Source organism: Lepus europaeus, chromosome 5 (genome assembly GCF_033115175.1).
Source record: "Lepus europaeus isolate LE1 chromosome 5, mLepTim1.pri, whole genome shotgun sequence".
NCBI classification, from domain to species: domain Eukaryota; kingdom Metazoa; phylum Chordata; class Mammalia; order Lagomorpha; family Leporidae; genus Lepus; species Lepus europaeus.
In genome coordinates, this window is record NC_084831.1 from 27,311,959 (window position 1) to 27,324,315 (window position 12,357).

At 42.6% G+C, this 12,357-nt stretch overlaps 1 protein-coding gene across 5 annotated transcripts in view; it reads left to right on the forward strand.

The window, feature by feature from the left end:
* Positions 1 to 4,311: 4,311 nt before the first annotated feature.
* Positions 4,312 to 12,357, forward strand: part of ZMYM4 (zinc finger MYM-type containing 4) — a 183,001-nt gene continuing 174,955 nt past the window's right edge. For 2 of the 5 annotated variants that reach the window (XM_062190933.1, XM_062190935.1), the window contains exon 1: positions 4,312 to 4,429. In XM_062190933.1, coding sequence (XP_062046917.1) covers positions 4,382 to 4,429 — 48 coding nt within the window. In that variant the 5' untranslated portion in view covers positions 4,312 to 4,381. Of the gene's footprint in view, positions 4,430 to 4,572; positions 4,594 to 12,357 lie in introns of those variants that run through there. The other 3 variants (XM_062190934.1, XM_062190937.1, XM_062190936.1) reach the window with 3 other exon arrangements.

Here is a 12,357-nt window from a genome sequence, read left to right on the forward strand (position 1 = left end):
CAAATAACTGGCAACACCATTAACTTTGCTGTTCAGTCTAAAGAGCTAAGAATCATCCTTAAATCATCCTTTTCTCTCTTCCCCAGCATCTAATTAGCAGCAATCCTATTGGCTAAACCTCCAAAATATATCCTGAATTCATTTATTTTTTCACTATCTTCACCGCCCAGCCCCTGGGCTAAGCCACTGTCCTCTTCACACAGACTGCCTCAAAACCCTTTAACTCATATCCACCCTTGCTCCCTTATGGCTCAGTTGTGCATGTGGTATCCAGAGGGTACAATCATTTTTACCTCCTAAGTCTCCAATAGCTTCCACCATACACAGAATTAAAAATCCTTCCCATGGCTTCCAAAGCCCTTCATAATCTGTTTTTGTCTGCTTCTCTGGTTTTACCTTCTGCACCGTCCTCACTTGATTCTATTAACATTTGCATCTGGTTATTGTTGACCACTTCAATTTGCTCCTGTTCAGGGGCTTTATACTTGTTGCTCCCTTTGCTTGGAATGTTTTGCTCCAGACAACTGCACAGCTGGCGCTGGCTCATTATTTCAGTCTCAGCTCAAAAGTCATCTCAGCAAAATATTCTGATTCTCCAATCTGCAATGACTCTCCGCATTCACTTTTTATCCTAGTGCTCTGTTTTATTTTCTTTTTTTAAACATTCTCTGAATTCATCTAACATACGTATTACGTCCACTTAGCTTTAAAATAGATTTGAATCTAATGGTTAGAATTCCTTTAGGTAATACTATCTTTTTTAAAAGAAACATTGTGTCTTTCAGGTAGCTGCCTTCTTCCTCTGCATGTTTCCTTAAAATGACAACTATACCTATGGGGCATTGTGCCTGGGGAAGCTGGAGCCTGCAGCTCCATAGGTGTTCCTGTACTATTCCCTGGCCTCTCAGGATGCTGAGTGACCTGTTGATCAGCGAGCAGCTTACCTTGTAGCCTGGTGTCTCTAAGCTTGTTCAGAGCCTGAGGGCAAACCACAGCTCTTCTCAAGTTCTGGCTGTTACTACTTTTTAAGTCTTACACAGTGCAAGTTATAGGGTTATGTCCCTCTATGCTGGCCAGCTGGGTATTTTTGGCTCCCTTCCCTATTCTTCCACAGGGGACATGGGAACATCTGGATACATTTGTTACACAAGAACTAAGGAACATCCACTTGCAGAGCTCCTTCCAACACACTGTTCCTTTTCCGCGGGACTCTCTGTTCTTTTTCTTAACCTCCCACTGCCTCCATCACACAAGCTTTATCCATAGGTTGAATGGAACTAAGGAAGTCAAGCAAATCCTGTCCTTTTCTGATTAGGGAAATAAGTCTCAGGGCTAAGCTTCAGGCAAAAGTCTAGAGTGGAATATGACTTAAGAAAATGAAAATGGATTAGCTTGATATTTGCAAAATAGTACTACTATTTCATTTCAGTTTTTTTTTTTTTTGAGAGGTGATGAAACATACAGGTGAAATATCCCATTTAAATGTTGGCATATAAGGGGCCTGGTGCTATGGCGCAGCGGGTTAATGCCCTGGCCTGAAACACTGGCATCCCATATGGGCGCCGGTTCGAGATCTGGCTGCTCCACTTCCAATCCAGCTCTCTGCTATGGCCTGGGAAAGCAGTGGAGGATGGACCAGGTCCTTGGGTCCCTGCACCCACAAGGGAGACCCGGAAGAGGCTCCTGGCTCCTGGCTTTGGATCGGCACAGTTCTGGCCATTGTGGCCAGTTGGGGAGTGAACCATTGGATGAAAAACCTCTCTCTCTCTGCCTCTCCTCTCTCTGTGTAACTCTGATTTTCAAATAAATCAATCAATCTTAAAAAAAAATGTTGGCATATAATTCAAAATTTAAAAAAGGGAAAATAATAATGTTCATATGATGCTAGGAACCAGAAGTTCTCTAAGAGATATATTAATTAAGTTCTCCTGGCAACCCATTTTTCAGATGAGAAACTGAGACACAGGATAAGTACTAAAGATTACATATTTATATACAGTACAAATACAATCATCTTGGGGGACAGATTTGACTACAAGACCAGCAATTTGCAACTTCTAGTTTATGAGATTTCCAATGAGGAAGGAAGAACTAGGCTTTGATTTCTTTTGGCCTCTCTGTTGAGTGACCTTGGACTAGTCATTTACCTTCTCTGAAGTCCTCTGTGACATTATGATTAACTTTGTAATGCTCACTAAATGTTGGTTTTCTCTTTTCTCCTTCCTCCACATGAATTATCCTAGTGAACGTGCACAAATCCTGATTACGGTTCAAGACTCAACACCCTAACACCACTAGATACAGCCTGATGTGGAAGACAGCCCTAGGCTGAGGGTCAAGATGCCTATTCCATTCCTGATGCTGTTACTAATCTTTTGTGTGACCTCAAGTAATTCACATCTTTCCTGGGCCTCTGAGTGGTTCCATCTTTAAAATGTGGAATTGGACTAAATCCGTGGCTTCAACCTATGTTCTGAGAAACTCAGTTTCTATAGTGATGGGAGGGAGCATGAAGGAAGGGGGAGAGGTCAAAGGCCAGGCTGGGTGAGGTCTGTGGGTTTCCTATGCCCACTTCAAATTCAGCAGCTCCACCTTAAGCAGCCAGATCTTATTACAAAGGGGTACCCCACTGCAGGGGGAAATTGCTGTATCTTTCATGTACTCCTGTTCTTTGGAACTATTTCCATGGGGCGAGTGTGTGTTTCTCTTTAGGTCCCCTCCTGGTCTTGGATATGGAACTAATGGGTCTAACATGCTTTTTACAATTCTGGCTGAACTATTTCTTTGTTCTTTCTTCCTTTCTTCTACCAAAGAGTGAAACTAAGTATGAACAGGCATAAGGAAGGGCCAACATGGATACTTTCATCAATTTCACAGTTTTCAGTAAAATGTCATAGGGTAGGAAATTTCTCCTGCTCAAAACAGTTACCAAGTGACACAGAGAAGTCAAGTCTCATTATCTTGTGGATTTTAGGCCTTGCTCATTTCCATGTCAATGTGTCTTGCCTTGGGGAATGGCAAACTTTGGTCTCCCCAATTTCCTCTTAGCTATCATTAAGAGCTCCATCAGGGCCTGGGGGACAAGAATGAAGAGGAATGAATTACAGCCCTCATTCACCCGAGTCATCTTCACTTCAGGACCCAGTTTAGGTTTCAGGGAAAGAGCAACGCAAATCTACTTTCTGGTTTCCGGTTTCGGCAGTAAGACGCTCATCCCTTAAGTCAGATTCTGGAGTTCTTTCATGGAAGTGAATGACCTCCAACACCCGCAGACCATCAAAGCAGAATCCTAATGTTCTTGAACTGTCATAGCATCTTCATTTTTTAATCTCCTACATAGTGAAAATGAGGTTATCTCTTGCCTTGAAGACAGCCTGGTGCGTTGAAAAGCCTGGCAGGCTGCAGCTCAAATCTTGATTCTCATTCCACACCAGGCGCTAGGGACGTGGAGCACTGGAATAGACGGTTCCTAAGATCTTCCCCCATTTCGACATTTTAAGTACAAATTACTCTTGAGGAGATGATCTCCAGTTGTTGGTTCAGTCTTCCAAACCACCGAAGGGTCTGATTTTGAGGTCAGCTTTGGGAGGATGCCCTTGGTACTCTATGCCCAATGCTTCAGATCAGACCGTCCAAAGGCAAGATAGTTGGTTTTCCTTGAGCGGACTGTTTTGCTCCCTTATTGGTTGGGATGATTTATCTTTGGAGGTCCACTAGGAACTTCGGCTCAACAGCATTTTCTCTTCTCAACAGAATCTCTGTAGTCTGGTGTAAGATGGTGATGTGGACCCCTCACTGACATTTCACCCAATTGTCCAGATCGCCCTCCCACTAGTCTTTTTCATTCCTCCTCCATCTCTTCGTCATGGTCCCTTTAAGGGAGCGGCCATAGTTGAGTGGTGGGAGCAGCTGCTGGCAGCAAAGAGACTTGCAGGATTTGGCCTACCCTGGGCCACTCACCGCGCACGCTCAGGACCGGGGGCTTGGTGGGAAAGGAAGGAGGGGCTTAAGGTGCGCCTGCGCATCAGGGGCGCGCGCAAGGGGCTGATTTAGTGATCCCTTTAAGAAACCGCAGGCGGAGGAATTTCTCTGAGAGAAAATAATCCTACTTACGGGGCCCCTTGGAGGCCATTAACCCCCCGAGTCCCGGCCCCCCCGTTCCTGGGCAGGCCCTACCGCCCACGCGCGCACCCGTGGGACCGCAGGACCTGCGGCCCGGCGCGCGGCATCCGCCCCCTCCCCGCTCTCCGCGCCAGGCCCGGCCGGGTCCCGGGCAGCTGCCGCGAGGCGGCCGAGCCTGCAGTGTGGGCGGGGGCCGGGGGCCCGAGAGGTGCCGCCGCCACCGCGCCGGGAGCCGCAGCGGTTCCAAGCGGGGCCCAACATGGCGGAGCGAGAGGTGGAGTCCGGCCCCCGAAAGAGGGTAGGTGAGGTGAGGCAGAAGTCGGGCGGCGGGGGGCGGGGCGCGGCCCGGGGCCGGGAAGGAGCCGGCTTCAGGCGCGTGGAGGGGTCGTCGAGGCCCGGCCGAGGAGAGGTTGCGGGCAGGTCTGAGGCACGCGTGGGTCCGGAGCGCCCTGGCCAGTGGTCCCTCGGCAGGTGGGACAAAGATTTGCTGCTGGCCGGGAGGGGGAGGGGCGGGGGGCTGTGGTCTGTCCCCTCCGGTCCGGGGGGCGGGGGGGGGCGCGCGGGTTGTCTGGACCCGGGAAGGGAGGGTGTCAGATTCTTGAGACAGTCAGAGTCCGTGGAAGTTTAGCAGGCGAGAGGTCAGTCAGGTGGGGGTGGCGGCGGCGGCGGGAACTGGTCGTGGAGGGGGGTCTCCACGAGCGGTGGCCGGGAGGGGTCTGGAGCAACAGCGCTGCGAGTCCTTTTCCCTGCGCCCTCTCCCCTCCCCCTGTGAGCGCTCTCCAGACCGAAGTGCTGGTGGTCCCCCTACCTGGGAAGAAGTGGGGTCGTGTCCTGATGTGGGAGAGACGTCAGCGTCGTGTTCTAGCTCAGCCTCTGCTCGCGGTTAGGAGCGTGGACGGGGATGACAAGTTTTGTCATAACGAGCTTGTACCCAGCCAGCCTGCGGAGGTGAAGGCACTTCTCCCCCGGAGTTGTTCAAAGTTTGTCTCGAAACTTTTCGTAGTTCACCCTGAGTGATTTTCTTTTTCATATGGAGAACAGTGCTATCGATTGAGCAATATTTTTACAGACTTGACTTCCTCCGTTCACCTACCTCTCCTTAGCGTGTTAAGCAGTTGAGTTTCCTATGAGGAATCTTCCTTTTGGGAATCGTCTCAATTAAGCCAAAGGGTAGAAAAGTTACTACTTAATGTTCCTTGAGACTGCCTCTTGCCGATTGGTGTAGAGTCAGCACAGTCATAGTGATGCTACAGCTAAGTTTTCTGTGCCTACTGTGTGCCTGGCCTTGTGCTAAGTGGTTCATCTGAAGAATTTAACCTCATGGTAACTACGCGAAAAATCTATTTGCAGATGAGGAAATGTAGCCATAGAGGGATTAAGCAGTTTGCTTTAGATCAGACTGCCAGTTAAGAAATTGGAGCTGTGATTTGAAATCAGGTTTGTCTCAACTACAGTTGCCTGTGTTGGACACCACATGTTTTCTTTAATCTGTGTCTCCCTTCTTAAAAGCTTTAATTATAAACAACCAAAGAAGTGTCAAATATTATTTTTCCTAGTTTATTAGGAAAGTATTTAAAACTCCAGCAAAACTGAAAAAACTTGGGGGCGGCATGCATATACCCAACCCCTAGATTCTACTACTACCATTTTACTTTACACTTGTTTGGTCACACATTTATCACTCTGTCCATCCCTCTTTTCATCAGCCATCTTATTTTAAATTTAGTGCATTTGATTGTGGAATTTTGAGCAATTAAAATTTAATGTTGATTTAGGATTGCAAAATGTTAAATTTTCCTCATACAATAATTAGTCATAGATAGAGCAAGTTAAACTGTATGATGATGATATGTCCAAATAGTTCATTTGGTATAAATATTGAGTATAGAATGCATGTGTTTTTAGATTTTTAAATTGTTCTTCAAGCTGTGATCAGTTTTAAGCTGAATTCTCATTTTGCTTGATTGAAGGCATATGGCATATTGTCTACTAATTAAAATATATAGGGTAAATTACTTTAAATGTGTAATGTTAAATCAGGAAGATCTCTGCATCCAGTTGCTACAAATGCTGTTTTCATTCAGCCTATGAGATAGGGGGTTCTAGAATGTTCTAGAAAACATCTATGCACTTTGGCAACAAATTCAACTAGATTTTGAATATGTTCTTGTAGTGTGCTCAAAAGATGTCACTGGTAGCCATCAAATTTTAATATTTTTAACAATATGCAATATACATAACTGCCTGTTTCATTGTGAATGAAGGTTACATTCACTATCTTTTAGATCCGCAATCCATTATGTATTTGATATTGGTAAGAATGCTCAATAGGATTGTATTATATGGTACAAGCACCTTTTTTTCTCCTCACTTTTTGTGTGTGTACCAAATGCCATGTGGATTCCATATGTGAACTCAGCAGATAGGAGGGGCTTTGCAGTGCAATTTCATTTTGAATAACTTGACTATTTACCTTGAGGCAGTTAAAACAAGTGATCTACTTGTTTTAATCTGAAATTGCACTGCAGACATGGTATTGTATTTAAGATGCTTACTGCTTTTGACCTTTTTAGTCATAAGTCACAAAAAAGTTTCTGAGCACCTGTATTAGTTGATGAGTTCTATGGTAGGCCTTGCGATATGGTATTTGGGTTTATTTAGGTTAAAATATGCTGGCTGTCATCTAAATTATGAACTCCTTTCATTTTATCACTTTTCTTATCTCTCATACCTGTGACTTCTACATAATAGCAATTCAAAACACTTTCACTAATTTTTGCTAAGTTGACCTGTTATAACAGAGGTGCTGTGGCTTGGGTACCAAGTGCTTGGCTTTGTAATTTTATGAGCTTATATTATAAATCTGTCATACTATCCTTTTACCCCAAAAATGTCTCCTGTTTATCCAGATTTATACCTCTTCTGATTGTTCTGAATTATAGTTCAGTGGAAGAATGACTGCACTTTTTTTTTTTTTTTCTTTTTTTGACAGACAGAGTGGATAGTGAGAGAGAGACAGAGAGAAAGGTCTTCCTTTTTGCCGTTGGTTCACCCTCCAATGGCCGCTGCGGCCGGCGCATTGTGCTGATCTGAAGCCAGGAGCCAGGTGCTTCTCCTGGTCTCCCATGCGGGTGCAGGGCCCAAGCACTTGGGCCATCTTCCACTGCCTTCCCGGGCCATAGCAGAGAGCTGGCCTGGAAGAGGGGCAACCGGAATAGAACCCCGTGTGCCGGCGCCACAAGGCGGAGGATTAGCCTGTTAAGCCACGGCGCCGGCCGAGAATGACTGCACTTTAAGACCATTGGGTTAACAAATTTAAAGTCTGTGTAGACCTGCTTGGTGTCTTATTTTCAGGTTTGTGGGTAGTTAGGGTGGTAGATGTTAATTAGACTATTGATTTGATTATATTTAGACTAAACCTGGGTGCCCATTCCCAATTTGTGAATGTGGAGCTAAGCATGTTTGTGGAGCAGCACTGTAAGCATCTGTCTTCTCTGCTATAGGGAGAACCAAGTTCATGTCATACTTCCTGTAAGTGAAGACCACTGTTAAGCACACACACACCCACATGCACTTTAAAGTCAGACTATTTTAACAATATTGTTTATGAATTTTTTTAAGATTGTAAAATTTTTTTTCTAAGCTAAGATTTATTAGGTAGGCTTGTTACAAATAGTTGAATTATTTGTGCATGGTTCTTAAAATAAACAATGTGTTGTGAAGAATGAAATCCAGATCTGGTGGTCATATTTTGATGTAAAACCCTTATGTCTTTTCCAAGATTACATAAAAGTAGTAACTTTTGTAAATGTCTGGTAAACACTTGCATAATTAAACTTCTCTGTATATTAAATTTGAAGTATAAATGCTTTGTTAAAGGAAAAGTGTATGTGTAAGTGATATAATTCCAATTTTGTAAAAAAAAAATTGGCTTTTCTCTCCCTGCATACATGTCTGTGTGTGCTTGTGTGTGTATAAACTTAGAGAAACTTGTGGAGGATACATGTCAGGAAGCCTTCAAGGGAAAGGGAAGCTGAGAAAGAAAGGGAAATATGGAAAATGTACAGTATGATAGTAAGTGAAAACATAGACAATAAAATGTTATCTTAATATTGTGAATACATAAAAATTGGACATGCATGTTGTAGACAAGAGTAGGAAATAGGAACAAATGAAAGCATTGATGTTGTTATGTGATGGGATTATAGAGAAATTTTATTTTGGATTTCTGTTAATATTTTATAATAAAATAATTATACAAGATTGATACCTCTGAATTCCTTAATGAACTTTTTTCTTATTGGTAAATGTTTTCAGTGTGGTTGTGCATGTCATTAAAATATTTGCAGTTCATATCTACACACTATAAACCATCTGCTTTAAGAATGCATTGTCTTTCTGTATAGACAAATTGAAGAGGCCATTCTATTATTGTCATTGATCCTGTATCATTTTCACATTATTTTCTGTCTTGCAACTAGCAGGGGAATCTGTAAATAATGATAATACTTGGTATTTATAAATATGTAAGTGCTCATTGTTATTCTAAATTTTTTTTCAAAGATTTATTCATTTGGAGGGCAGAGTTACAGTCAGAGGCAGAGAGAGAGAGAGAGATCTTCCATTTACTGGGTCACTCCCCTAATTGCCACAACGGCCAGAGCTGGGCTGGTCCAAAACCGGGGGCCAGGCGCTTCTTCCAGGTCTCCCATGTGGGTGCAGAGACCCAAAGACTTGGGCCATCTTCTGATTTCCCAGGCCATAGCAGAGAGCTGGACTGGAAGAGGGGCAGCCGGGACTAGAACCGGCGCCCATATGGGATGCTGGCACTGCAGGCGGTGGCCTTGCCTGCTGACCCCTATTTTAAATATTTATATGTAATATATCTTTCAACTCTTCTTAATTCTGTGAAGTATTGTCCATTTTTTTTTTAAGAATTATTTTATTTATTTGAAAGAGTTAACAGAGAGAGGTAGAGCCAGAGAGAGATCTTCCATTCCACTGGTTCACTCCCCAAATGACCGCAACAGCCAGAGATGAGCTGACCTGAAGCCAAGAGCCAGGAGCTTCTTCCGGGTCTCCCACGTGGGTGCAGGGGCCTGAAGAGTTGGGCCATCTTCTGCTTTCCCAGGCTATAGCCAGGACTCGAACTGGCGCCCACATGGGATGCCGCTGCGCCACAGCACCGGCCTCAGTATTGTCCCATTTTAGCTGAGACAGATTTACCAGAGATAACAATGTAGTTGGCTAAATGAGGATCAAATATTGCTCGAAAGTTGTGCTGTTTGATATATAGTATAGGTTAAAGCTTTTGTTTATCCAGAGATATTTATGGTTAGTGTTTTATATTCTCATTTGGGAAAAAAGTATAGAAGTTTTAATCTAGATTTATGTATGTTAGGATAATTTGACTTATGTGTAATCAAGTTGATATAAATTACTTCGCAGGAAGCATCAAATTAACTTTTTCCCCAAGAAGCATTTTCTTGTTTGAAATCAGTTAAAAACATGTTTCACATATCCAATTTTTAAAAAATATTTATTTATATTTGAAAGACAGAGTTAAAGAGAGGCAGAGAGAGAGAGGGAGAGGTCTTCCATCTGCTGGTTCATTCCTCAGATGGCCACAATGGCAGGAGCTGAGCCGATCCGAAGCCAGGAGCCAGCAACAACTTCTGGGCCTCTTACGTGGGTGCAGGGGCTCAAGGACTTGGGACATCTTCTGCTGCTTTTGCAGGCCGTGGCAGAGAGCTGGATCGGAAGAGAAGCAGCCAGATCTTGAACCGACGTCCACATGGGATGCCAGTGCTGCAGGCGGCGGCTTTACTCACTACGCCATAGCGCTGGCCCCTCACATGTCCAATTTTTAAGAAAATACACAATAAATATTTTAAAACCATAATTTATTTTCAATATTAATTTGTGTTCCTTTGAAAATAGAAATGGTTTTCTTTTCTAATAAAATAAAAGTTGACAAAATTGCAATTTATATATATTATTTTAATTCTGTATTAGGAGACCAACCATTCTTTAAAGCAGACTATTTTTGTTAGCATTCTACTTATATCACCTTACTATGAACTAACTGTATGACTAATTATTTTAGCAAAGGGAAGAGAAAAGAAGATATAGAATAGGATTTAGTCCTTACTAATATGTTAATATTTAACCATTTAAGCTATGAAAAACAGCATTTTTATGTGGCTCAACCCAGAAGTTAAGGCATGGGCATTTTATAGTTAGTGTATAGTGTAGTCTCTGGTATTTAGCAACTTGGGGGTAGTAGCAGTTTTTATCTGATAATCCCATACCCACATCCACTCTTTTATACTTAGAAAATACTTACAATGTTTTCATTCTTACCATCTTTTTGGCCTTGTAGAAGCTTTAGCTAGTTTCGTGTGGCCAAAGACAATACCTTTTTTTTTTTCCTTTGGTCTATCTAGTATAAAATCTCTCCATCTACCATCTTTGAGGTCAAGGATCTTATGTATTCTTTCTTTATATCTCCCAACATTTCTAATAAATGTAAGTATTTTTTATGTGGACATGCATATGCACATTTCAGAGCTAAAAAAAAAAAAACCTCTTTGTTTCATAATTCCCCATCAAGCACAAATATAGATAACAATAAGCCCCATGCTCTTATTACCCAATTTTGAAAACTAAACAATTTCCACCATTTACAATTCCTGTCTCAGAGCTTCTCACACACAGCCCTTCTTTCCCTCCATCTCTGTCTAATTTTTCGTTGAAATAATATCAAGGAAATATCAGGCACTACATTTATTTAATGTGTGTATTTCTAACAGGTATTTAACAAAAACAACCATGCCTAACAAAATTAAGAGTTCTATATCTAGTCTGTTCAGAGATCTCTGATTTTTAAAATGTATTTTTTGTACTTGGTTTGTTATATATGCAGGAGTATGACAAAAAAAAAAACAAGGAAAATGGATTAAAAGATATGCTTATTTTAGTGCAAAACTGAAGTCCACCCATTTTTTAAAAAGATTTATTTATTTATTTGAAAAGTAGAGTTATAGAGCAGCAGAGGCAGAGAGAGAGTCTTCCATCTTTACCCACCATGCCACAGTGCTGGCTGGCCCCAGTGGTCATTATTTTTCATATCTTTGATCTTTGGTGGTCTGTGTAAGTTTCCTAAAGCTGCTATAAAAAATTGCTACAAACCTCATGACTTAAAACAACATAAAATTTTTTTCTCAAAGTTTTATAGGGTAGAAGTCTGAAGTCAGTATGTAATCAAGGCCAGGCTCCTTCTGAAATCTCTAGAGAATTCTTCCTGCTTTTCTCCAGCTTCTGTTATTTGTGTTCCTTGATTTACAGAATTATAACTGTAGTCTCTGCTTCGGTCTTTCCAAGACCTTCGCTCTATGCCTATTTTTTCCCTTTTTAAAAAATATTTATTTATTTTAAAGGCAGAGTGATAGCAAGAGGGACAGGTAGAGAGAGGGCTGTTATCCTTTGGTTCACTCCCCAAATGGCCACAGAAGCTAGGATTGGGCCAGGATGAAGCTAACAACCAGAAACTCCATTTGGGTCTCCCACATGAGTGACAGGGGCTCAAGTACTTGGGCCATCTGCTGCTGCTTTTTCTGGTGCATTAGCAGGGAGCCGGCTTGAAGCAGAGTAGTCAGCATTTGTGTGGAATGCATGGGATGTCTTCATTGCAAGCAGTGGTTTAACCTGCAATGCCAAGATGCTAGTCCTTTTTTTCTGTCTTTTGAAGATGCTCCTCATTTTATTTAGGGTTCATTTTAAGCCAGGGTGAGCTGATCTCAAAAACCTTACCTTGATTATGACTGCAGAGATCCATTCTGCTTACCATCTTAAGTTCTGGGTGGGCGTAGCCTTTTGGCCAAATATAACCCAGTACATTCAATCCATTGACTCCCAAAACTTCACGTGCCTCTCTTATGCAAAATACCTTAACTTAATCTCCAGATATCCCCAGAAGTCTCATAACAACATGAACTCTTTTTTTTTTTTTTAAAGATTTATTTATTTTTGAAAATCAGAGTCACACGGAGAGAGGAGGAGAGGCAGAGAGAGAGGTCCTCCATCCGTTGTTTCACTCTCTAATTGGCCATAACAGTCGGCCACAATAGCCAGAGCCAGGAGCCTTCTCTGGGTCTCCAGGGGCACAAGGACTTGGGCCATCTTGTATTGCCCTCCCAGGCTTCAGCAGAGAGCTGGATTGGCAGTGGAGCAGTC